Raw genomic sequence first — 27517 nt, 5'->3', positions numbered from 1 at the left:
TACAGAGAAAGTATACCCTGTTGAAGGCAGACTACAGAAATGTTAACATCCTCTCAAGGTAAATGAAGTAATGGACTGTTGGCCTATTTTTCAAACTGCCTCTCCTCAGTAACTTGACATTTGATAGGATTATCTATTACTGTTGGATTTTGGTTGACTCTCTGGTATGCCTGAGAAGATTGTCATCTTGTGATTTAAAGATAATAGAGCTAAGCATGTGAAACTGCATACAGAGAATAAACCTTTGACTCAGAACTGGCTATTTTGCTAAAAAAAAGAGGACGACTTTGTCTTGAGCTCAGTTTGATACACTCGCAGTTAATGAAATTATCCAGCAATAACTTTCCATTCTAAATATTGCCGTGCTATTTTTAAAAGGCTCCTATGGCACTCCACACAGAGCAGCCCGAGCTAACAATACAAGGTATCTGAAGAGGGTGAGTTTGATTAAAGACTTGTGACAATAGCTAATGTAAGCTGTAACTAAAAATGTCAACTCCATTTGTTTTCAGCTTAAAGAGTTTCTGGATCAGAATGTGCAGGTAGGAGTTATAACAATTTCAAGATTACACTTGACCTAGTAGAAAAGATGATCTTGTAAAAAGTGACATAAACTGTGACTCTGTGTGTGTGCATACGTGTATCTGTGTGCCTGTGTATAAATATGTCAACACCGGCAAAGAACTTCACCGTTACAGTTTTCCAAAATATGTAACATCTATTTTTATTATTAAGCCTCACAATGGACAATTTAAAAAGAAAAACCAGAATGAGCTAGAGTGGGCTTTTTATTATGCATGGTTTTATTTCTTTGAATTTCAAAATTACCTCGCATGCATTTTAAACTTTGGTACAATTTGCAGGCTGTTTTCATTTCTATTTAAAAGGGCTAAACACTAAGAATGTGCCTCTGCTTTGCATTCTAATTGCATGTAACTGATTTGCACAGCAGAACAAAAACCTAATTTTCAGATTATGAATCATGCACTAAGAAATAATTATTGTTTTACGAGAAAAAAAATGTTTTCCACATTTTCCCCCCTTGCCCAATTTATGAGAACTGTTTGCCACTTTGCAGGTTGCCAGCCTTCCCAGAACACCATCTATTGCACTTTAGGGACTCGAAAAAGGTAGACAGAAACACGAGGCATGCAACTGTTTTGACTGCATTCTTTTGCTTGCAACATAACACTTGCCTTTTATTATTTTATCTTCAACAATCAAGGGGTGACTAAATGGTTGCAGGTGGTGATGAAAATAAAAGCCATCCATCATTATTTATTAGGCATGAAAAAGATACACAATAATGTAATTTAATCCCGGAGCAGACAATTATTTCCACATATTGATAATACAATGTGAAAACTGTCATGAATCCTAATGTGATGTTCGCCTTTATTGGTGAACCACTAGTAGCAATGCAAATAATGAAATTGTATCAAAAAGAAAAAAGAAGTAATTATTTGCATGTACCAATAGTGTTGTAGAAAAACACATCGTTACTAACTTTGGAAAATATAATCATGGTTCGTGTTTTACTTTGGTTTTGAAGTTTGCAAATGCAGAAGCAAAATGTTCCTCTAGGTAAATATATTATTGATTTCTGCATCATCAAAATCATTTCACGAGTTTTGATAAGGGAACTTTAAAGCCATGAACATGCAGCTGTATAATCACCACTGGTTTATATAGACTTGCAGATCTCTCTGCTAATCTGTTCACATATTTGTGCACAACACTTCCTCCATTAAAAATAATTTAAGAAATATCTTTGCTCCATCTGGGCCTGACTCAAAGCCCATTTAAGTCACCAGAAAGACTTGCATTGATTTTGGTGGGCGTTAGACAGAAACCCTTTGTTGCCGCTTTCTATAAATAAAGTTGAGCCCCAGTTTGGGCAGAGCAGTTCTCACATATATATTCATACAGATGACATTCACCCCTGGGCAGACGCAAGCATGTGCCACTTATGTCTCATTCTGAGGGGCTCATTTTGAGCCTTTTGGCTGGGCAAAAATATACATTTTTTATAAATAGGCAACTGTACATGCAAAGTATATCTGCAACTGCACAGCTAATTTACATTTGAATTACCATGTCTGGGCATGCAAATCAGGTAATTACTTGCTCACATATAACTGGCCATTTGCATGCACAAATACCTATTATATGCATTCAGTCACAGTAATGTGTCTGCAGCATTTAGCTGTATCTCAAGAGGAACTACAGCAAGGAAGAGGTTTACATTATCTCTTATGGACTTGGTGGCTTCTAGAGTGATGTGAGTGATACTTAAAATCATTAGATCTGTAAACTTGCTGCATGTGTTGCCCCTTAAACTGAAGTCTCTTAGACTCGAGTCTATAAGAGGGTATTCCTGGAGCACATGTGGCAGCAAAACCATTGAAAATTAGCTACAAATAAGGAGGGTCTCTTTCCCACTCTAAAGACATGGACCATGAAATGGTAAAACCCCACCCTGAGAACACTTCTGAACCCACGACTACATTTCCAGAGGGCACCTTTGGGGAAGCTGCTGAGCACATCTGGGGCAAGTGACAAGGGCTGGGACCAAACATAGAGCTGGGGTGGGAGGAATGGTGTCGGAGCATCTCTGCTCAGCCTCTCCTAAGCTTGGCAGCAGCTGATTTACTTCAGCACCGGATTTCCCAGCAATCTCAGCTCCTACCACTCCATGCTTAGGAAGAAGCAGAGATCTCAAGTGTGGTTTCCCAAAATACTGAGCATTATCCATCTCTCTGTGAGCATGCAATGGGCACTAGCTGGTCTGAACATCACCTGAAAGATAACAGCAGCAGCTGCTGTTTTCTCGGAAAACAGAAGAACTGGAGGCAGTGCTAACAGCCAGGCTGGAGGGGCATCCACATCCAAGGGGAGAGGGTCCAAGCGTGGCTCCACCACCCCCGGGCAGGCAGGGTGCCACCAGCAGGGAAGGAGCAGAGGAGAAGAGTGGTTGCACTTTCACTTTTGCCTTGTGTTTAGGCTGTTGGTAGAAGGACAAGTGGGCTTGAAAAAAAATACAATGTGAGTTGTTTTTCTCCATTAATCAGTGCATTTTTTTTTCAGCTGCCTAGCTTCATTACATTTGTTTGTCTTTCCCTCTCCAACTGAGCAGGGGGATCTGATTTTCCTGAATTTGGCTGAAGAGACAAATTAAAGTTTTCTTTGTTTATAATCAAAGCAGGAGTGATTATTTGAACATTTTGAAGGAATCACATAGTATTTTAAGAGTCTGTAAAAAGACAAGAAAGGTGGTGGGAAGTCATCAGATGCTATTTTCTTTAAAATTGTGTGGATAGTTTTAACAAAGTGAACCCACGACGTCTGTAGAGTTTCACCAAATGGCCTGGGAACTGATGGCAAATTTGTGAAAACATGCTGGAAATGTTTTGTTGATATTCCTGCTGACATTAGGGGCAGATCCTGCATGTCACCACAAATATTTGGCAGTGGAGAAAACCAGAGATTTTGTTCAGCTCTGTTTGGAATCAGATAGCAAATTGATCTTGGAGGCTCTCCCTGGAACTCTTCATATTTTTGGAAAACAAAAGATTTTCAGAGGAAGCCCTGTTTTTATTATGCATGAGATTGTTATGGGAGGAGAAAAGGGAGTCTGTGACTTACACAAAAGAAGAGGGGAATCGGAGCTTTTGCTGGAATTGAACAGATTATTCCTGGCCTTAGATTTGTGTACTTTTCCCCAGGAACATGGATTTTTATGTGAGAAAAGATTATTTCTGAACTATTTATTATTTATTTATTTATTATTCCATCTTCTGTGCCTCATACAATGGGAGATCAGTTACCTGTGGGGTCAGTAAATGGTCCTGGTGGGAGCTGAGGGAAGGGAATATGCTCAGAGCACACCACAGTGCTGGGAAATGCTGCTGCGGTGGGATGGGACTCACAGTCAGCTAAGACGGGACACATGGTCCTTCCTGGCAGTGCTCAGCCACCCTTGTCTCCTTTGCTCTGCGCTTGCTCCAAGTGGATGATTAGGCACAGAGAGTCCTGACTGCTCGTTTTGATCTACCATCTACATGACCTGGATGAAATCCCAGTCCCAAAGAGTTTTTCCCTTAACTCCAGCCAATATTTCACCTCGTCTTCCAGTAAGTGATGGTGCGTCCTCTGCAGCAGCAAGGGTAGTGCCCTTGCTCACCATGGCAGTATCATCTCCCCATCTTCTAGGCTTCTTCCCTTGTTTTTTGGGAAAAGCTCAGGAGAACACTGGGAGGAAATACCTCAGCAGTATTTCCCCTCTCTGGCCTAAAGAGAAACCAGGAAAGCTGTGAGCCTGGGGCTCAGCAACGTGACCTGTCCTCCCCCCCAGACACCACATGTTTCTGTGTGAAAGAGCTCAGCTATGAAGTAGCAAAATTTCCCAGAGGTGACAAGGGAGGACCTTTTGAGGGACCATGCTGCGTACACTTGTATGGGTTGGTGGATTCCAGATAAAGCAAAGAAAAACTCTCCATGGGAAGCTTCTGACTTCATAGATTGCTCAAACACTAATCATGTTTAACACAGGGCTGGATGTGATAAACTAGATTCATACAGCGACCCAAGGAAAAAACAACAGGGGAATGTGGCAAGCAGTCAGTTTTGTGGTCTGAATCTCACAGGAAGGACATGTTTTCAGATCAGACCCCGGCTGTAACAGCTAGGCTGAAGTTGAAGGAGGAGCAGAAGCAGCTTCTTCTTCTTTCAATGCCTTTGAGTTATTTCAAGACTGCCTCTTTTGCTCTTGGACAAAGGTCCAACCACAAGGAAAGGCTGATCTGCTGGTCCCACTACTATTCAAACCAGCCCCATGATCCCAGATATGGTCCTACCATGCATCCAGCCACTAGTCCTGCCTGGAGCAGGACTGTGTATTCATGATGCCTAGATTCTGTTGTCTTACTCTGATTTGTCCTGCTTTATGTGGAGGGGGTCATGAGGCAGACGTGAGACAAGTCACCCTGCCATTAAAAAGGAGCAATCATGCTCAGAGGGGAGCCCAGCTTGAGTGTCATCATCTGATCTTCAGTGTGGTGGTCAAATGAGTGAGGACTAATTGGAAAGAATCCAATGGAGACCAGCACCTGGGCTCAAAGACTAGGGGAAGAGAGAGAGAGAACAGGGGCTGGTCAGGACAGAAACAGGAGACATCAAATACAGAAAAGGCTGTTGCAGAGGGGCAGGGAATAAACTATTCTCCCTGTCCATGAGGGATATGAGAAGAAGTTGCAGGTTTACATTTCATTGAGAGCCTCAGTAAAAACTTTCTAATTACAAAAATAGCTCATAGTAGAAAAGGCAACAGATCCTTTATGGGCACTGGAATAATCTATTAGTATAACTAAACTTGTTGTTTACTTCCAGCAGAATGTTGGAAAGTTGTTTTTTTAAAAAGTGTTTTTCATAACTCACAGCAAATCTCCCTCAAGTAAACATCCTTTCCAGTCTTCATATATCTGCTGTGTCTTCTACCTCTCCTCCCAGGCAGTGATGAATGTAACAAAGTAGTGGGTGGGAGGAAACGCAGATAAATATTTTGTATGTAATGTACTATATATATTGGGCACAGATAGAAATAGCTTTGTGCTTATTCTGCTTTCATTCTCACCAGCACAAATCAGGAATAAATCCAGTCGTCAAACTCTTTCTACATGTAAAAATGGAGAAAGTGAGTGGTGAATGAACGCGTTGCAAAGAGTTGAATGTGAAGTTTTTGGTAAGCCAGCATCTTTGTTTTATTATCTAGTCATGCTTCTGTGCAAGAAGACTGAGTCCAGTCATTATATGCATTTTTCTCAAGAGCCAACACTGTTATGGGATATACTGGAGACAGTATGGGTGGAGCACAATAGTATTAAAAAATAAAGCGATGTCTCCTTTTTTGTTTTCCTGTATAAGAACAAATCATTTATTCCCCGCTGGATTTCATGAGTGTGTTATTTACCACTGTTTACTGTAACTAGCTTCCTATTATTACAAAAGTTGGCAAGAGTGAGCGTGGGTCTGTAGCTTGCCCAGTTGCATTCCAATTCCTTTCTGCCAAAAATTAAAAAATGGGTTTTCCATGCACCTATCACATGTAGGAATATATTTAACTGCATTTCTTACTCCTACAGATGCCAGCCTCATTGTTAGAGAGTCGTCAGGAATATGCCTAATGCTCTCCCTGCATCAAAGCACTCTCTGATGGGCATCCTATGAGCACCCACAGGAGAGGGGGCCATCACAGGACTGCAGTACAGTGGCACAATACCCAGCCTAATTTTAACCTGGTCGGCTTCACTACTACACACAACAGCACTTAACTCGGCCTGAGCTAGTTTATCCCAAGGGGAAGGTAACCAGATATTTCTGTGCATCACTTCATCACTTCTACATAAACATGCTTTACAGGGCGTCACTGCCAAGTGGATTTGTCCAGCCTTCCCCTGGACGGTGTTGCCCAACACCATACCAGTAGGAAGGTGTGCTGAGCAGTGGGAAAAGCACCGCACAGCTCATGTCTTTACTTCCCCAGCTGTGCAAGGACAGGGATTATGCCCGATCACAGCATGCCCAAGTGTGGCCGTGGAGGAAAATGTGAGAGAATAGATGTGGGGAAACAGCCCCAAAGGAACAGGATTAGCCCAGGAGCAGCCCCATGCTGGGCACAAGACTAGCTTGGGCTTCTCCAAACGCCACTGGAGCTACATGAACATGCTGCGGAAAGGGACTCAGTGGTCTGGGTCATCCCTCTGTGAAGGATGAATAACGTGGTGCTCAGCAGAGTTGAGCTGCATGTGCTTGCACTGGAGAATCTGTTCTGCGTTTGTTTCACGCTTCCAAGAGGCCGGTGCCCTTTGTAAAGTGAGGGGCTGAGTAAGACACAGGAAGAGCTGGTGTGCTCGTGAGAGCACCGGCCAATAAATGGATATATATTTAACTCTCTGCTTGGTGTTATTTTCTCTCTGCTTGGGCAAACAATATTCTGACTGCTTCCTAGTCCTAATCAAACTGGAGGGTACTAATAAAACAAATCCAAACTAATAAAGCACATTTCGTCAGCATTAATCCTCTTAAAGTTATCAGGTTTTCACATCCCTAGGTAGGAGTAGTACTGTCTGACATAAAGTTGAGAGATGAAAGTAGGATAAAAGAACCATTACCATACAACAGCATTAAGACAAAAATATAATTGCAAAGGCTGAACTTGATTATTATTTAAAACATGTGTTGGGTGGAGGCACCAGCCGGCAGGAAGCATCTGATGCTGATGAACCCACACAACCTCAGCATGACTGACTTTTGAGTATGAATGTAAAAGATTTATTAATTTCATTTTTTAAGATGTTCTATTTGTTTTGAAAACATTTGGGGTTGCAAAACACACGAATCCTGTAACTATTTCCATAAAGCCTGGAACAGTGGAACAACATTAGAGGGGGTGGGGAACATCGATATATTTTTTTTTCTGGGAAGAATTTCCATTAAAATTAAATCTAGTTTAATTATAGCTCCTCAGCAGTGAGTATGTGATTTCTGATTATGTCCCTGGTGGATGCTCAGGTTGGTACTGCTGTGGTTGGATTGAGGTCTGCTCCATTTCATTACTTTTTCCTTGAAGAGAAACCTCACTGGTATTCGTGGAAACCATGTGTTGGTTTGTGCAGCGTGTCATTATGTATTATCATATCATACAGTTTAAAAAACATTGCATTGTTGCTTCTGGTTGGATTCTCTTTATGTGGAATACAGAGGGCATTATTCTAGGTAATTCTCTTTCTTAATTCCAGCCCTCAAGCCAATCAAACAAAAAGAAAACTGTAGATGGATATGAACTAATTTCTTGGTATATATCCAAAACCCACAAATAATTAGGGATGGGAGAAGCTCAAAAGCTCTGTAGATTTGGTTTGGACACACACTCAAGCTCGACTCTTGTGCAAAGCTGTAGGGGAACCTCCATAATTAAGGCTGTGCTCCATTACACTGGTGTAAACAAAGTCAGTGGTTACACCAGGGAATGAGAGAGTTCAGAAAATGACCCCCTGGCCGAAGATCTCAGGAGAAAAGATTTTTTTGTCAGATTTCTATTACTTCCTGTTTCTGGTCAGGTTCAGGTCAAGAACAGCTTTCTCACAGCGCTGGGGCACTGGTGTTCTCATCCCCGACGGACCAAGAAGCACTGGGGAGCATGGAAATAAAGCCGAGACAGCCTTTCATAGTGCAGGAAAGCACTGCTTGGGGCTGGGTCGGAGCAACGGGCAAAGGTCAAATTTTATTTTGTCTGAACTTGTTCCTCTGCCCAAAGTGGCAGTATGGAAATAACAGTGTGAGATACCAGACTACGGTAGTGGGTCTGAGCCACCTCACCTGTACGGCATGACTTCGAGATTGGAAACACATCTTATTTGCAAATGACACTAATGATGCTTTCCTATTTTTAAGCAGAGGATGTCCCCGATTTTGCTTTTGATAATAAGGACAGTTATTTTGTGACCCATGGCTGCTGCTTACCCACACCACCACCAAATGATATCACAGCATGACCGAACTCAACAGAAAAAACACAAGCACTCAATGTACCTGCAATTCTTTGCACCCCAGGCTCAACGTGCAGCCAAAGGCAACCTCCTGGAAAGGCTCTCTCTCTTTTCTGCAACTAAAGTGAAGGGAAAGGCTCCAGGTATGGAACGAGCAAGGCTCAGAACATCAATTTTAAGTTGCCAGCTACACCACGCCGTGTTGTACTGACTTGTCTAGAGCTCTGTACGGTTATTCCAACATGAAAGGATCAGCACAGCTTAACTAATAACCTGATCTCCCCTTGCTTTGGAGACATGCCTCATCCAGCAGATGTCAAAGGCTACAGTCACTGTTCAGGGATACCCAGTGCTTCATTGCAAAGGCAGGGGACGTGAGCAATATAGAAGTGCAAAAGAGCATAAACAGGAGGCTCAGCCCTTTCTAAATGTCTGCTTTAGACAGCAGCATTCTCCATCTTCCTACCACTTTTCAGAAGCGTTGTCACTAGTGCTGCAGCCCAATGCAATAAAGAGCAGAACCAGCTGAAATTTGTGTATTAGCAGGCAAATTTTACAGCTTGCAAGGTGAGAATACAGGACGAGTGAGGTTTTTATATGCCATCAGCTGCTCTGCTCAGGCTCACAGTTGGGATAATTTGGCAAAGAAGGGTTTTCTGTTGAGCGTTGCAGGAGCCTGGAAAAATAGTGTTAGAAAGGGGTGCTTTCATCTAAGGAAATAACCTAAACCACTGATGATCAGCCTGTGTGAATCTCTCTTATGTCTGAGTAAGGTGCAGCATCAGACCCTGACATTGATGTGGTAGTTGCCCTAGAAAAAAAGAAACAAAAAAACCCCAAACCAAAACAGCATTTTAAAACAAAGACAGCTGGACTGACAGCGACCTACACAGACGGCTGTGGCCAGCAGTGACACTGATTGAGGCAGACTTCTCTAAACTGGCGACAGACACTGAATGCCAGATCCCACAATCAGTCCTAAATGACACAAGATACAGCTTTATGTAGCTGCTGTGATTAGGGAACTTTTTGTTCCAGTAGGAATGTATGAAAATGCTAGATGCATTGTTGGCCTCCAAACATTTTCCTTCTTGATCCCTCAGATAAGGATTTGGTGAAAGGATGCCTAACTTTAAACGGGAAACATCTTCATGAAGCTTTCCAGGGAAAAACTGCACTTAAACAAGGAGTAGTCATCCAGCTCCAACTGCTGGGGAAATGCAGCATCCCCATGCAGAGGCTGCCTTTGGAAGGTTTCATAGCCCCCTGTTTGCTGTGTTCATTCAGGGTTCATTTTTTCATGTTTATTAGAAAAAATTGTTTTATTTTTACCCATTCTCAATAGAAGGACAAAAACCAGACCTCTGATGCCATTGAGGTTTCTGCCACACAAGTGGTAATGAGGACAGTACCAGTGCTTTCTGCTGGCTGGAATACCAGAGCCGCAAGCTTCAGAGGAGCTTGGGGACTGCTGTGGTAATGGGAAGTCCAAGACTTTGGGATCATTTCTTCAATCCAGGGTAATCACAAGGTATGGTGCAGTGGCTCTTTGAGCACTTGTCCACAAGTATTTCACTGTAGCTCGAATTCTGTGGATAGTCTTTGGGATAAATGCCTCCAGGGCCAGTGACTGCTCTGCACACCTTTATGGTCCCTGCAAAGTGGCCTCCACCACCTCTCAGTGCTGTCACTGTAAGGTGGCCCTAAGCGTTGGTCAACAATAATTCTCTACTTTTTTTTCCTAAAAACCTCATCTAAGCACCCTGTGATGGGGTGGTAAGAAGTGTAGCAATGGGAATTTTAATCTCTGAAGGCACTTTGGGGTCCCTTAAGAAGGTTATGAAAGATCTGCTTTTTAAAGAAGCAGTATCGACAGGTCCCTCCTGGCCTGAAAGATGCTTAAGCAATTAGAAGCTACAACCACATTAGAACCAGAGATTTCAGCCACAGTGCTGTTGGGAGCAATGGACATCCAGATCTCTGAGGATGGATTTGAGATGCCAGACGTGTGTGTCTTCTAGTTCTCTTGCACCTATCTCACAATTTAAACAGTTTGCCAGCAAACAGTCTTGCTGAGGGTGTCAGTGCTGGAGGGGACAACGTGTGGAACAGTTTGTGCGAGCCTGCCTTCACCCTGATTCCATAAAATGCCTTCTAATTCTTATTAGGAGGCTTACATCATGTCCTGAGTCATTCATCCCACTCACAAAATAGTCACGGTTTCTGGTGGACATTACTCATGCAACACCCTCCTCTTCTTCAGTTTTGCTATGGATTCAGGAATTTTTAGCAAAGCCCAGGCCATAATGCTTTTCTTCTTATTCATACTGAGGCCAAAGATTCATTCTGGATTCATTATGAATTCATATGTAGACTACCAGCTGATCCAAAGTCAGATAATTGACAGAGTACATATAATTATTCACCTTTCTATTTGCAAGGTCTCTTGATCAACAAAGAAACCTCCATTATGAGCCCTACTTGGATCATACAATTTACTGGGGCAATGTCGGATTATGTACAGGCAAGAATAAGCCTATGTCTGCATTAATTTCTAATAGTGAGAAATCTCATCAGCCACTTCCATGAGCAGCCTGAGATGTGGCTGAGGACATGCTGAGGCTCACTGACCTCATGACAACATGTCCTGATGCCACGCTCTCTGGCTGACTGCAGTTTGCATCTATACGAGTTTACTCGAGATCAGTGTATCTATCCAAAGAGCACGGGAAAAACCAGTCGTTCATAGTTGCTTCTGCTTCCTCCATTCTTCCCCTTTTCCAGAGTCTGATTTATCGGTTGAGTCAGCCTTGAGCCAGTTTCCCTTTTTTATGCCACTCTATGCCAAGATGCACGTACAGACATCTCCATTCAAAATTGGGTATTTCCTCATAATTGCTTCAGAAACCAAGGACTGTGACTCCAACGGATGCACATAAAGATCCTGGCATGCAGAGTAATTTCAGTAATAGATCAACTTCCTTACCCCTTTGTCAATCTTAGCGTTCAATCAGTGGCTGATGATAGTACTGAGGAAACCTTGGTAGATTTCCTCAACAGAAAAACATGGCAAACTTCTCACCAACAGCGTCCTCTACCACGTCTCCTGCAGACTCAGTTCCCAACATTTGACCTATCTGCAGCATCCAAACAGCAAATAGGAAACACGTGGCTCCAAAGGGCACCTGGAACCTTGGATAGTCCCAAGCCTCTCTCAAAACCATAGTGCTCCTTGGGAGGGTGGCCTGACTTTGTCTGGAAGCACTGGATTATTATAAACTCTCCTTCATTCACTAGAAGGAGAAGGCCACCCAGATGACTCCCTGTCCAAAGGAGTTCTCAGCTTCCACTTCATCCACTTGTTTACCCTTTCGTCATTTTTTTTTTCTCCCAGAAACCCCATTCCAACTGCTTGGATCTGCTACAGGACAGAGCTGCTTCAATATATACTGGCAAAGCTCAGCTCACTCAATATGGTGCAGACGTGATGCTACATAATGGGCAAAAGGATGAGCATCATGTAAATGCGTGAGCGATATTGTCAGCACTTCTAGGAAGTTGTACACACAGATCTACTTAGTTAATAATGAGACGTGCACACCTTCTGTGCACCTCACTGAACACACATTTAAACATATGGCTGCTGAGATAGAATATATCCTGCCAGCCTTTTTTCTTAATTAAAGTTTTGTGAGTTATCAAATACTTTCCTTTATAATAAGCTCTTATTCCTGTGGAGAAATTTCTATTTGTTTTTATCTCATTTGAGCTTCAAGGTTAATCTTAGTTTAAGAATCTCGCTCGCTGTGATAGCAACCTCATTGCGCTTCAGTCTGATCTGTGTGCGTGGGTGTGCGTGCATCCTTTTGTTTCATGCTGAGGCTGGATGCCGCTAGCTGAGTATCCTCTGTGTACTGGTTTGTCCTACAGACATTAGCAATACGTGTAGGTGACTGTGAAAATGGTACATGAAGGATATTTTCCAGATCCCATTTAGGGCCATAAAAACTAAACCAAAGGGACAGATGCAGAATTTGTATCTTGTTTTGCAAGACAAGGCAAATGTGAGATATTTCACTTTCTGATTTACCGTAAATGCGAATTTAATTCTGGAATCCTTGATATATATTTACTTATTTTGTTATGTGACAGCAACAAGTGATAATTTATTCCAGCATGAAAAAAGACATTAATAAAGGAGAAGGAATAAAGAGCAAGACATTTAGATCAGATTAATATACATGAAATAAAACAATAAAAATCCCTGCTTCATCCACAAATAAACTTTTTATGTCCTGTATGCTTTATGATGATTCTCATGTCATATCTTACATATGTATTGGACAAATATAGTAGCAATACTGAAATAACTGTTCACAGTTATAGGCACTACAATGAATGTCTGAATTATTTACACAAGTCCATCTTCCCTTAGACCTTTGGATCTGCAGTAATTTAGGATAATGGCTCAGCTCTTTCCTCTAGTTGATAAGTATTATATTTTTTCGATCAGAAAAAAACTGTTCTCTTTCCTCTTTTTTTCCAGGATATGTAATGAGTAACATTTTACAGAAAGATAAAAAGCCACCTTTAAATGCTGCCACTACTGGCCACCACCTTCTTTTTATCTGTTCTTCGAAGGTACTATGGCATTTCTTACTCTCTGTATCTGCTCTCAAATTCTTCTTTCCTTTCCATGCATATTTCTCCTGACTCCCATCTCAACCTCCCTCCTGGCTTTTCCTTTTTTGACTCTAATCCTCGTACTGTCTCTCATGACAGCCCCTTACCTACACATATTTGCTTTGTCTCTCTCCTCATTTATTCCGTTAGGTCTTAAACCGTTAGCCACCAAGTACTTCTTATGTTTCAGTTCCATGCCAAAATCACATGCATGTAATGTTCTGGGTGGGAAAAGAAGTCCTGATATGTTGCATGCTGTTGTAAGGGTTCTGTCTTGAAAATATCCTCTCTCATGTAATAGGTTCAATCACAAACTTACTGAAATTCTTGTAAAATTCCTCTGGACTTCCATGTGTCCGCAGGTGGACCCAACATAACATTTCGTCTCTATTTGTGACATAGAGGGGTATAAGGGACTTGTGGAAAAAGTTAGCACATGGTAAGAGAATTATATTTACACATTAACAGTTTTGGCAGCCTTTAATCAACACTTCTGACAGCAGAGCGGTTCGGTCTTATGCTTCGAGGAACAACAAACTCCAGCACCTAAAAATCTCAACCCTCCAGTGACCCCATGTTTTGACTGCAGCACTTCCTCCTACCTTGAAATACTGGAGTACAAACTATCTTAGAACTGGGGTGCTATTTATAAAGAATTTTTCTAAAAGAAGACAACATTTGGGGGCCAAAATGTGAGCTCTTTGTTATACATAACAAGGGCTCTTTCTGCCTTTATAGAGAGGGTGCGATTCAATGCATCCATTGTGTAACCCCACTTAACCATCAAAAATGTTGCTGAGAACTAAAAGATAAAATATAGATCTACTGTTCGTTTTTTCCCCCACTTGATCTTTTGTGTTTGATCATAAATGCACATTGTGAAAAGATGTCTTATACCTCCAAGCTAAACACTGTTTGCTACTCATTAGTGATTTATAAATGATATTTTCTCCCTGGTGACATATCTTTTGATATGATTCTCTAATAATAACATCCACCAATATTAAAATAAGAACATCCCCATGTATTGTGATCACCTTCAACCACATTTCCTCGCTAAAATTAAATTTTAGCACACCAACTGATATTGTATGCATATATTTGTCTACCATCATTATAAATCTCCTAAGGGTCTCTATAAAATGATAGTTTTGCCTCTTTGCAGTAATTCTACCTAATGCTCCAAAGCAAGAAACTAATTACATGCTGACTTTTCACTAACTTTGATCTTTCAAAACCCATACTCTGAAGTTTCTATAGGTAATCATATAATTACAATACACTAAGTGGGATGAAATTAGCCGTCAACTTTTTTTCTCTAAATAGCATTAACTCTTTTTACAAATAAACATTTAATTTAAAAATATTAATCATTCAGTAGCTTGCTATTTATGATATCCCAATATATAAGTTTTCATACGTAAGGTTTCAAAATAAAATCTAATTATATGCACTAATATTTATAACAAATGTCTTATTCTGACACAAAGAGTTTCAGTGGAAGGGGCTATGCTAAGAATTCTTGAAAAATACGTTTAAGGAAGGCCAAGGATAAACGATAGTGGTGTTAGGAAATTACTGAGATTTCTCGAGGGAATCTTTGAGTCTCTCGAAAAAATGACCTCATTTGTATTTTCCCAATGAATTGGTATGATATTTCCTGTAAGAAAAATTGAAAACAATTGTTGCTTTCAGTCGAACTCTATTGCTATAGAAAAAAAAAATCTTGGATTTCCTTTTTGAAAAATATAAGTTCAGCTTACTTTTATTTTCAAGCATAATAGTATGAAAGCTTGACTTTTTTAAAGAAAACAAATATCACAGCCTTCTTAGACAACAGTGAAATAACTGTGCAGTTCAGTGTTTTTTCCCTTTATACTTTCAACCTGCTATTTTAGCTCAGCAGTAAAACCATAAAAATCCTCCCATCCAAAATGCCGTGGCCTCCTCCCTGCACTTCTTGCACACAAATGAAGACAAATACAAATTCCAACATGCACAAAGACGACATGCCTCTGCCTCTCATCAGGATCCGCACTTGTATTTCCTCACATGTAGGTGTCCCACTGACTGCCGCGAGGTCAGGCTTCTACCCCAGAGGAGGCAATGAGGAGCTGAATTAACTGTCTTTCATGCCTCCATCCATTATAAAACCCTACTGCAAGGAAGGGACTACTCAGCGTGAGGAAGGGTGGCAAAACACAGCCCTGTGTGAAAACACCTCTTCTGGATGAGCACTTAAAATTAAAGGAGAGCTCCAAGAGGATGCCTGGGCAGCGGCTGTATGCTGGGAGGAGAAGAGTGATGATATATGTTAAACATTAAATCACGATCACAGTTCCTGATGTGAGCAGTGGCCATAGGGCTGTGCTGCGGGTCGAAGCGGGTGGTTGTTCACTGCAGCCCCATGCTGGAGGATGCTGCAACACCTGAAGCTCGGTGCCACTGCCGTCACTGAGCACCCGGGTAAGAGGTGCAGCGTTTTGTCCTTTTCCTGCTGTTTCCTGCACCCGCCAGCTCCCACGAGCCCAGCCCCAAGGCTGAAATACCTCCTACCCTGGTGCACAGCCTTGCTGGGAAAGCGCGGCAGTCAAAATCACAGCTAAGACTTTGGGAGCACTGAAATGTCCCCGCATGGACGGAGCCGCTGTGCCACACACCGCCTGTCCAGGGTGGCTTTGCAGATGACTCAGCAGTGCCGAAAGGAAACATGTTGTTGGTGAAACAGGCCTCTACCTTTACTACATCCCATATGTGCACCTTGTTTGTCTAATAACATTCAAAACCGCAGAAAAATCTGAACACCACATTCACTTTAAAGCTGAATAAACAAAATTTGTTTTGACTTACCATCAATCATGCCATGTGATCACAGGGCATATTGTGTGCAAATGGCGGTTGTTTTATCTGGAGCTTCAACCTCTAAAAAATTCAAAACAGTAAAGTTGTTTATTTGACACCAGTCCTGACCCCCAGACTTTAGCGCTGCATTCTGACAAAGTGAAAGAAAGAAAACACATTTTGCTTCTTCACTGCTGTGGCATAAAGGAAACCTGACTTCTCGGGAGACTTTTGACACATTCCTTGCATTTGAAATGTACCAATAGGAACTTTATCTCATTCTTTTTTATTTTTCTAGAAACTAGAGCAAGAAAGGCGTTTACATGGTATTGCACATGGTAGCAACTCTCATTATGAGGATCTGCAGACACACAGTATGTGCATTTAGCTTTGGGAATTGCATTACTTAAGAGCCCTGTGGTTAGAAAGATGAATTCAGACAGACAATAAGGAATAACAGTTTGAAAGCCATGCTCATAAGCCGCTTGCACAGATCCAGTTAACAAATGATAGGCTTGCAAATATTTTTTTTGTGAACTAACTTGAAAACTCATTCCAAACTGTTCTTGAAAAAACACAATCTTTTCCCTCCCTTTGTTTCCTCCATCAATAAATGGATGTTGTGAAGGATTGCAACATAGTACCTGTATCTCATTTTGTGTTTACATGTGTATCTGTGTCTCTCTGGAAGAGACAGAGTGTATTTTTGTCTTCCATCATCAGGAATGACAGAGCACCTAGAAAGGCTGCAGATCACTGAATCATATGTGGCCATTAAGTATGATAATGAAAGTTTCCTTCTTTTTTTAAACCTCTAAAATTAACATCATAATTCTCATCCAAGAATGAAGAGCAATTATACATAAGGAACACCTAAAGCTTTCACTCCATTCTGTACAGGCAGTTTTGTGCTACTTTAACTTCACCATGCTGAGGACAAACTTTCAAATTCATCATATGGCCCTGAAAGAAACCTAAACCTATTCTGCTGTTTAACTCCTGTGGCATAAAGGAAAACTGACTTATGGAGAGATATTTGATTTACCCCTTCTAGATGACAGGGCTGTGGCTAAGGAGAAGGACCAGGACTGATTTCTTCTCCAGACCTCCTATTTTATCTTGGATAAGTCTATTCAATTCTGTTTCCTCACATTTTAAAGATGATAAAAAATAATAATTAACTTCCAAATAAAAATGGTGTGATACTATCTAGTGTAATGTTTTTAAAGTGGTTTGAAGTCCCCAGTTACAGGAATATAAGAGCTACCATAAATGTTCTCAAGGAAAGGCTTGCTCGGAGAAGTAATGCCTTTTATTAGATCAACTGATATATTTGAAAAGAATGGACCCGCTTTTGGGCACATGCAGGTTTGCTGCTTCCGTTTCAGCTCCGAAGAAGAACCTGTATAACCACATCTGTTGATCTAATAAGGGATATTACGTATGAACCTTACTCTCTTCCAAGTCTGCACCATGTAAACCTGTTTCTGCAACATAAATAGTCTGTGCTAGGGTCTGTGCAATCTCATAGACTGTCTCTGAGAGCAACCAGTGTTGGACGCCTTGGAGGCAGGTGAAAGAGTGCTTATATTGCATTCAGTGTGGAATAACTGGCTGATCGGTGCTTTCTACTTCATATCCCTAGTGAACGGTCTACCCATTTTCTTTCTGCTTGATCTTTCCCCTCACTTTTTAAAGGCAATGCTCACTTGCTTTTCAAATTCTTATGCATGTTTCCATCTTATATTTCATTTACCATGGTTTACATGCATGGGGATTAAGCCTTTATGTTAACAGGTTGGTACAAATAACCTCTTGAACTCACCAGTCTAATCCCACTGATTTGTTTTTATCTTCCTGCTCTGTCTCTCTTCAGTGCATCACTCTGTTACTGTATTGAGTGACTGCCACAGAAACGCAGTCCATCCGCAGCAACTGTACTGATGGAACTTCATCCAACAGGGTAAGGAATGAAGTCACTTATAAAAGAGAATAGGGGGGAAAAGGAAAGAAAAAGAAAACAGACCTCATTCCCTCAAGACCAAGAGTCTTAACGTCTTCTTTCCTTCCTTTGTGCTGCCCTTGGGAGGAGGGGGAGAAGCGAGGCTGTGGAAGATGAGTTGTATTTCTGCCATAAGTTGGAAGAAGCTCTATTCAAGATAATGACACACTGTTGGTGTAAGTTGGGTCAGGATCAGGTCAGACTCACAGAGAGCCTCCATTCCTCCTCCCCACAGATTGGTGTGCAGCTAATTGTATTTGGATGAATAATTCTAATAAAGATGTGACCTTTAATGCCAATTGGTGGTTTTAATTTTGATTCATAATCAGTCACCTCAGTGTGATCCTTTCTCATGTGTGAGCAGCAGCGAGGCCACTGTGCATATTTACACACAAAAAACAAATATAGGCCCAGGGAAGCATCCCATGGGGTGAATGCATATATTGCAGATCTTAAAAAGAGATTTGTACATTACTGGATTCTGAAGCAAATAAAAGTGCATAAATTCCTAGGAATCAAAGATAAGTCAAAGGGAAAAAAAGGCATTCACAAGTAGAAAGCAACCCCCATAGCTCATGAATAGCCTAATTATGAGAGAGCCCCACAGGCAAATGCAAAGTTACCAACACAATTGCCTTTGGAGCTCACAGAGGGGTCAGACGCTACCCTCAGAATATTATCTTCTGTAGCACAGCACCTGGGTCCTGTACTTTACAGTGTCATTCAAAAATCACACCTAGGGACAGTCCGAGGAGGTAAGGGCTGACAGAAATTCAACATGGACATTGTTGTAATGCTTGTACATTCAAGGATCTGTTGTTTTTTCTCATTGTGAAGCTTCTCTTGACACAAACACATTCAAAATTGATGCAACTTCTTTTCCTGAAATTCTCTATTATATCCATAGGTAAAAGGCTCCTCATGGACTTCAGCACGTGGTAATGGTGAGAGACACAGTGTAGATAGCATTGTGTGGCAGAAAGATTTTGTGATGCTGGAGGTGCCACCTTCCTGCGAAGACACAAACCCCTGGTTTTCTCAGTTTTGTAAAAGCAGAAGCAAGTTTTCTCTGCCACCTACCATGTAGAAGAAAGCACTCATTCATCCTGGAGTTAAAAATATGCTTGGAACTGTAATGGCAATTTCATTTCTTGGCCACACATGTTTCAGCAAAATTTGCAACATACTCCTAAACTGTCTGGAGCCAATGATATGCAAGAAATGGACACAGAAGTGAAGGGTACTGAAGAAAGGTGCTCAGACATAGACACTTCGGCTCAGAAGGAAAAGGGCAAGAAATAAGCTTTGCTTGTCATCCACGGACCTCAACGTCCTTTTCAAATACAATCTGATCTGGTAAAGGCTGCTCCTTGCCTTCCTCATTTGCTCCAGCCAGCGTGAATTTTACTCTCACTCCTACTCCTGTCTCCTCTTCAACCTCCCTTTCCACAGGCTCTTGCAATATGAGTTTGCTTTGGAAAATTTGGTCCTTGCTTTACTACCATGACTGCACCAACCAACCTGCGACCACCTGGCTCTGCTGATAAGACTATGCAGAGTAAATACGACTGTATGAAGAGTTTGGGTGTTTTATACTACTCCTGTCTTTATAGAAATGCCCTTCATAACCTGAGTGGTAAAGTCATTATGCTCATCTTCAGATCACTTAACAGGGCTCATCTCTTTTACAATGTTAAGAAGTACCACCTGCTAATTAAAGGTACAATATGGTGTCTTTAAATCCTTCTCACATTTACTATCACATATATATGCATGTGCTTAAAGGATATATGTACATTTGCATTTCTGCATATTTCTACCTCTCTTTAGATAATGCTTTTTGCCTGAGACTATGAACATCTAATTCATGCCCTGCACTACATTCATGAATGCAAGGAAAGGAGAGAAATCCTGTCTATACCTGTGTCCCTTGCATGTTTGTGTGTACAGGGATGTCTCCAACACAGAGGCGCTTTTTGGTCTGCCTCAACAGTGTATAATGTACCAATCAGTGGTTTGAGCCTGCTTCAAGGGGCTGTAACTTCTTGTAGCTAAATACACCCGAGATTATCAAAAGCTAAATGCTCAGTTCATCCCTGTTGTCCTCAGGGGGCAAGGCAGGAGCACGCTGACATTACTGTGTGATCTGTGAAAACGCACAGGACTGTCCTGGGATCCAGTGCAGTGCTGATCGTGTCTTTTGTATACCACAGTAGAAATGTCGTTCTGGATTAGCGGTTCATTAGGAGGACGCCAGGATGGGAGGATGTGAAAAGGCAGAAGAAAACCCTTACCAGTTGAAAATGGAGCTTGCTAAGCTTATGAACAGAATAATATATTGCATTTTTCTGCACTAGCAGACTGGAGATCTCTGCTCCATGGTCCTAGAATTCCTAAACATAAGTATAAAGTTATTTCTTTATTTTTACTTAATAAAGAAGACCCATTTATCCTATTAGACTATAGTCTGTTTTCCTATTTGCTGTGTTGAGATCCAGGAGCATCATATGGTTTTGAAATAGGCAGTTTAATCAGATTCAGAATTCATTTCTCTCAGAGAGAATCTAGACTGAGACAGTATATGTGGTTTTAACTAAAATAATATTTTGTTAGACTCTAATACGATGTTAATACCCATATGAGACAGGGTAATACCATTCAGTGTTCATCTTAATTAACTAACATTAACTATCATTAGACTTTTATATGGTACAATGCACATTACTCCATAACTTCAACACAGATCACATACAGCTAGATTATAATGCATAATATCAATCATGGTTTTCTCCAGGCTTTCTTAGCACCTAGCTTTGATTTTAAAAGTTAAGGTCAATGTTAAGTGTTACACTTCAGCTGAAAAAGTTAAAATCAATGTTAATTAACAATGTCAATTAAATGTTAATCAGTTAAATGAAAGCATTTTTCATCCATTTCCCCGATAAATTGTGGTCAGGTAATCTTGCATACATTGTTTCAGATGTCATATGAATATGTCATCACCCTTGGGATGACTAGGAGGGAAGTCCAAGACAACCATTCTTGCAAAGATAAAACAAATTGCTTATCTCAGTACAAAGGCAACTAAATTGCACTGGAAATCCAGACTCATGAATAGGAAATTAAAGGCACAGCAAGACAATACCACCATTGCTAGTCTCGATGGTGACCACAGCAGTATCCTAAATCTGAGGGATTAGAAGCGTTTAGGGTTGCTGTGAGCCTTTGGCTCCTCACCCAGCCATGTGGCAATGGGGTCCCTATGCCTGACTGGGTCAGAGGCAAGAATTGCTAGAGTAATCATGTGCACTGAGGACATGCCTGCCTGCATTAGCAGGCACACACAGATCAGACATTGGCAGTCAGAGACCGCACTGCTCCAGTGAGTTTATATAGCAGAGCAGGGAAATGGGGAAAACCTCTTCAGCTCACTCAAGATCCTGGGTGGGTCATGGGAGCCGAGCCAGGGCTGCCGCTGCTTGCTTGCTCCAGGGACCTGCGCTAGCCAGGGGAGCAGCAGATTTGGTAGGATGGCAAACCTGGGTTTCAGCCTCATCGCTGACTTCTGTGGTGCTGAGCTGCAACACAGCATAAAGGATCCTATGCACCATCAGTGCCAGAAATGGTCTACTGTCAACTAAACACCAGTAGAGTTTAAGACACACTTGATTATACCCAGGGAAAAAGCTAGTAAGAAGTAACTTATGTCCCACATGGCTGACAACATAACAGGAAGGGACAGATGAAAGATGTGCTGTTAGGACCATTTGAAAGCAATGGGTACATGCAACTGGGACGTCTGGCCCAAAATATAAAGAAAAAAAATCAGGTAGTTTAACTATAAATCACACTTCTGGCACATCTACCTGGTCAGGTCTGGAGCCTGGCATGCACCCTCCATCACACACTGGCATCTCCAAGTAGTACTTGTTAACATGCCTATAAATCACCCATTTGCTGCTTGTAATAAAGACGAGCCCTTTTCTCTCAATCTAGACATAAATCTAAGTGTCTAGAGCACTTGATGTCTACACATTAAACAATAATGTAGATAATGAATAATAGCAATTTGGTTTGTCTGTGTTCTAGAATTCCCCTCGTGTTTCTGAGGAGTGGGCATTCGTTTTCTTGTGTTGTAGCTAAGTGCAGTGATTGCCTCCTAGGAAAACAGGGATTTGGGGTTAGTTTAGTAAAAGAAACAGTGAAGTTTTTCTGACTGCAGGCCTTGTCTTTGATACTGTGAAATTCAAAACTGCATGAGGCAACTATTAGTGGTTCATGGGCCAAAGTGGATGGACATGGGTAGCCTTAAATTATCCCAACCCAATAGTAGTGTCTTTTATGTTACTTATTATAAAATATTAAATGAATACTTGAAGTATACAGAATACTTGAAGTATACAACTGCCATATCATGAGTTTATCATGTGAGTGGGCATAGTCTAGGTCACACTCCTAAAGCTCACAACAGTTTTCATTCAAGTTCAAAACTATTGTATATAGTATTTTACCTGGTGTATATATATACACATATATATGTATACAGTGTGTATATGTATTTTTATTACAGACTCGGAAATTTTAAGCAAGACATAGTTCTTCAAATGCCTTAAAGGTATTGCTTACAATTAATTTGAATTAATTTATTTGAAATTTATGCTCCAGCTGGATTTCGGTCAAACCCACAGTTTCTTGCATGTTACTGAGATGGTTCTTTTGGCTGAGAACTAGGGATCTACCCTGTCATGTAGAAAATCTATTTAAAAAATAAAATAATACAACAGTGACATAATTGACTGTGGATATCAGCATTTTGCATGCCAGTGGAAATCAATATTTAAAGTGTGGTTCCACTTTGAAAAAGGTCCATATAAATATATTGTGCCCTTCTCATCAGATCTGTCTGGGTATGTGTTCAGGGAGACAACTCCTTTTTTTGCTGACCAAGTATTATCCCTTCCCTTGTCTTTTCCTTCAGTTAGTACTGAAAAGAAAATGCAAGTAAAGAAAACTTAGCACTTCTACAAATTCCCTGTGGGTGATGGCTCTCTGTTAAGTCCATCACAGCAGTTCAGTTTGGCCTGATGTGAACACCACGTGAAACTTTGGCTCTGCCTCTTCTCTGTGCTGGCCATTGGAAATGCTCGGCCACAAGAGGAAAAGAGGGCTATGTTGTACCTCTGAAGAGCTTTGTATTGTCAGATTTCTTCACAGAATCTATTTTGGCAGAGAGACCCAAATCTTCCTACAAAGGGGATTTTATGTGCCTGCTGTTGCACAGCCATAGGTGCTCTGCCATATGGCAGAATCTACAACACTGAAGTTAGGTCTCTGGTCCCTTGTATACCCATCAGGAGTGAGGTCAACAGATGCCAGCAATTAACCAGTTAATGGAAATTGTTGTCTAAATCCCACCACTTCCAGGAAGAGAGGCAACTTAATTTGGATTGCAAAGTGAGCTCTACTCAGAAACCACAGCCCTGAAGTGAAACATTCAAGCCCTTCCTTTCAAGATGGGAGAAGAGGACAAACATTAATTCCTTCCAGCCCCTTCCTTCCTCCCTCAAAATTTATATGAGATATGGTTAAAGCCCTGATATTTTTCCTGGTTGGTTAGTGTACAGGCTTCCTCTCTTCTCCTGCAGTGACCATCTTTTCATGGACTAACTAATTATTTATAAAAGCTTGGGGTCAATGAGTGCAAGGAAGATTTGAACACCAGAGTAAGCATGAAACCAGGCTATGACGGTCATGTATCCCATTAGTGTGAGGTAGACTTCTACTCCAGTCCATGTTCTGCTAAGTATCTCATTGGTTTAGGTTATGTTTTCAAGGGAGCAGATGATCTTCACAACACAGCAGCGGAACTAGAGTTTAAGGTTTTGATTTGTGTTCATCTTGGTTCTCTTTCTGTGCTCGACAGATATTCAATTAACTCCAGCAAGAGCTTCACAAGACTAAAATAGTCCTCTGTAATCCCAGAAGCCTTCTACAATGCCAGCAGATAATCTCTAGGAGTAAGACGATAAAGATTCAGCTATATAATAAATGAAAACTGAAAACAGTCAAAGTGTTTTGATGGACATGTCTATGATCATTATCTCCCTTCGCTTTACCTGTTTCCATCTGCCATGGTCTGAGAATTCATACTTGCTCTGTGGGCCAGATGAGCAGAAGAAATGTGACTTGTGGAAACCGGCAAGGCTTGGCACAAGACATATTCTGGACTGCCAAACACTGTGAAAACTGACAACTTCTGGGTATGCCAAACTTTGAGAGGCTTAATGCAGTCTCCTCTGAATTTCAGTGCTTCTACTGTTAAGCAACAGCTAATTGGGATCTTAGAGAATAAAGTGTTGGACTAAGTGATGAAAGAGGCAGGTAAGAGTGTAAATCCTGGCTGAATTCACTGTTTTGCAAGCTTAGCAAAAAAAATTCTACTTCTTCCTCCCCATATGCATAGTGTCAAGAGATAGAGGGCTCCTTTATCTCCCCGCTTCTCTACCTTGGACACAGTGCCACCTTTCTCTGTGACTCTGAGAGGCAGGAGATGACTCTGTGCTCACCCCTCCCATTCCTAAATGCTGAAGCTACCAAATAGGCTATTCCCGTAGTCATGTGTCTAACGGGTAGTGTGGAGAATGACCCTGGGATGCTTTTTCCTTTTCTCTAACTAAGGAAACTATCCGAGGGACAGCATAGTTCCTAGCAGGCTGGAGAGTTTGTTCCATGCTGCTTCTGCTGAATAAGATAATTCTGGTAAGAGATCTTTGGCAGGCTCCACCTGGGACAAAGACAGCAGCACAGCCATCATTCCTGCGTGATCATAGAAGAATGTGTCTGAAAACCTCGAACATGTACAGAAAAACACCTAGAATGGCTTTAATATATACTAGCTGAATATGAATATTTGGCTGATCATCATGGAAGAATGTAAGAAAGCATTTATAACCCATATAATTATTTCTAAGCAGCAGACACATGACTGAACCCTAGGAGGTACAAAACAAGAGGTACAAACTTACGCAACAGCTACAGTGTTGTTGAAACCAAACGGCAGCTCGGGAAATGCCAGAGCGCTTCTGCCCTGGAAATTTCACAATGATGGAGAGAGACTCCTGGCCGAAAAGAGCAGCAGTGTTGATGGTGGGAGAGGTAAAGATCACCCATGCTGAAGGCCAGCATGACCCCGGGGCTCTGCACAAGTCAAACATGTTTAAGCTTAGTTTGATAAGAAAGCCTTGTTTTTAGCAACATTATCTACGTGATTGTTGTTTCACATCCACAACCTTTCTATCACATTACTTCAATGCTGTCTCCCAGTTGTATCCTGCCCAATACTGCAGGAGTGCGAAAAAAATGAACGGCACTGCTTTGGGCACAGACACAGGGTTTTTGTGCAAAATGTAAGCTTCACTTATAATGCTATAACCCAGTTAGCTTGGTTATGCCATCAGGCCTGAAGTAGGTTTCATGAGACACATCAGAATTGGGCACATCCCCTCTTGTCAATGAAAGCCATCTCCGTTTGGGTGAAGATAGGTAAGCAAAGCCATGGCACCACTGACTCGTCACCCTCCTTGGCTAGGTGTAGGAGACACATCCACTTCGGGACACCAGCACAAACGTTGCAGCTCCACTCAGCCTTTCAGGATGGTTTCTCATTCCCAACCGCTCAGCATGTGGGAACTGCAGCAGGATTTTGCTTTGGGAAGAAAATAGGGGTGAGAAGAAATAGGAGTGGTATTTTTTACATAGCTTTTCTACCCAGACAACTGAAGCTGGAGAGTTAGGGAAGAAGCAAGCAAAACAGCTTTTGGGGTTGAAATGAAGGCATCAGTCAAGGGCCCACATGGGATCATGCAGCGGGAAGATGGGAAGTCAAAGGAAGAAAACACTGGGGTTTGGATCCTCATTTTTTGATGTCCTTGTTCCAGGATTCCTTTGGTACTTAGTGATAGAGTTTTTTTAAAATAGAGCGCGTCATGCTGCCTGTATATTTGGGAGCTATTCAGTTCTTGAATGACTAAAGGACAAATTAAAAGGAAAGGCTGTCCATGATGAGATCTTGAAGGGGAATAGGGGAGCTGGCAGGCGGGATGAAGAGGGCTCACCCCCTCACAGCCCTGCTTCATTCCTCTCAAAACTGATGGGAGATATAAGGATGTGTTAAAATTGTCATTTCTTACTTACTACATTGAAAAATCTCCATCCTATCCTATACTGAGAGCCTCCCTTTTTTTTTTTTTTGCATCTGAGAGGACAGTGTAGTAACAAACTGCCAAGAAAAGAAACTGTGGTGAGTCACTGAGAGGAAATTTAGTAGAAATGATAACACTTCACAAAAATGAAAATTATTACATTTACTGTACGTGGGAACAGTAAAAAGTCCTTTTTTATTGCACTTGGAGTTGAATAGGAAAGGACTGACATTTCCACACTGGTATATAATATAATTTGCTTGCCAGCAGTTTGTTTTTCTCTTAAATGCAAGTTGTTTTGACAAATTTCTTAGGAATACAATACTCTTGTCAGAACTTGTGTATGGCCATTGTGACTATATAGGAGTCTATTTTTCCGGCCTTTTTAATTTTAATAATCCAATATCTTATTTCTCAAAGGAAACTCTTAATATTTCTGCCCAGCAGCATCTGGCAGATTCTGTTTTGCAATAATAATAATAATAATAATAAAAAAATGGAAAATACATGCAAAGTGTCTCTAACATCTTTTATGGCTGAGGATAAACAAAGAGATTTTTTTCCATTCATCTCTTCAACCAAACATATCTGAGTAATATCCCTGTAGAAGACATCAAAGTTTAGTATGTTAAATATAGGATTTCCCAGCCCTAGTCTCAGTGGAACATAAGAGGATGATGCATGGAGTAAAAAATTTAGTTACCTTATTTTTCATATGTGGATTTGGTTTGCTTTCCTAACTGTTTTTGCTATTTATGGAACTCGCACTATAACGAAGCCTGTTTTTCAGCTACAATGAATAGGACTTTCTGCTGCGGACCTGGAGCTTTTCAATCTGGTATCATAAAGACAGACGAATAATAGTAAGTTTCTAATACGTTGGGTCAGTGATCTGAAGATTCGCTCATACAAGGCTTCTTGGGTAAAATAAGCTTATTTATAGAGGACCAGCACAGACTATATGCAGTATTGAGTCCTCCAGATAAATTCATAGTTTCAATGAGCTAAGGGCAAAGGATTTCCTGCCTATGGTATTTGAGCTAATAAGCTTGGTAAGGCATAAGCAGGTCCTAAGTGGCTTTTAGGCCTTATGTAGACAGTCTATGTAGGTGAGAAATTTACATTCAGTCTCGGACAGATGTATGGATAAATGCAAACCAACTTGTCTTGGATGGAGAGGGAAGCTCCTCTATATGCAGCACAAAAATACGTTCCTTTGATCAACATAAACTAAAAGTCTAAGC

The 27517-nt window shown here is 41.2% G+C and overlaps 1 protein-coding gene across 7 annotated transcripts; it reads left to right on the top strand.

Annotated features, from left to right (window-relative positions):
- The first annotated feature begins 465 nt into the window (after positions 1-465).
- LOC148050094 (uncharacterized) lies at positions 466-20366 on the top strand. Of its 7 annotated transcripts, XM_087744338.1 has the most exons (7): positions 518-542; positions 1079-1130; positions 5636-5740; positions 13093-13187; positions 16369-16444; positions 17947-18033; positions 18980-20366. In XM_087744338.1, the coding sequence occupies exons 3-6, from the start codon at positions 5704-5706 to the stop codon at positions 18012-18014; spliced, it is 276 nt and encodes a 91-aa protein (XP_087600464.1). In that variant the 5' UTR covers positions 518-542; positions 1079-1130; positions 5636-5703; the 3' UTR covers positions 18015-18033; positions 18980-20366. The 7 variants fall into 7 exon arrangements, 4 of the variants coding, with proteins under 4 accessions (XP_087600463.1, XP_087600464.1, XP_087600465.1 ...); XM_087744337.1 differs by lacking the exon at positions 1079-1130 and having other exon boundaries at positions 466-542; XM_087744339.1 differs by lacking the exons at positions 518-542; positions 1079-1130 and adding an exon at positions 2195-2281.
- Positions 20367-27517: the final 7151 nt, after the last annotated feature.

Source organism: Nipponia nippon, unplaced genomic scaffold (assembly GCF_047370975.1).
Source record: "Nipponia nippon isolate SJK-2023a ecotype South Korea unplaced genomic scaffold, ASM4737097v1 scaffold_9, whole genome shotgun sequence".
In the NCBI taxonomy this organism is placed as follows: Eukaryota; Metazoa; Chordata; class Aves; order Pelecaniformes; family Threskiornithidae; genus Nipponia; species Nipponia nippon.
This window is presented reverse-complemented; position numbering and strand designations above follow the sequence as displayed.

Bases quoted from the DNA above. Each gene is read 5' to 3' on its own strand.
- LOC148050094 (XM_087744336.1), top strand. From the start codon at position 8,506: ATGGCTGCTGCTTACCCACACCACCACCAAATGATATCACAGCATGAC. The intron at 13,188-16,368 runs GTACTATGGCAT...TTATTTTTCTAG, and splicing joins TTTTTATCTGTTCTTCGAAG to AAACTAGAGCAAGAAAGGCG. The intron at 16,445-17,946 runs GTATGTGCATTT...GTCTCTCTTCAG, and splicing joins TGAGGATCTGCAGACACACA to TGCATCACTCTGTTACTGTA.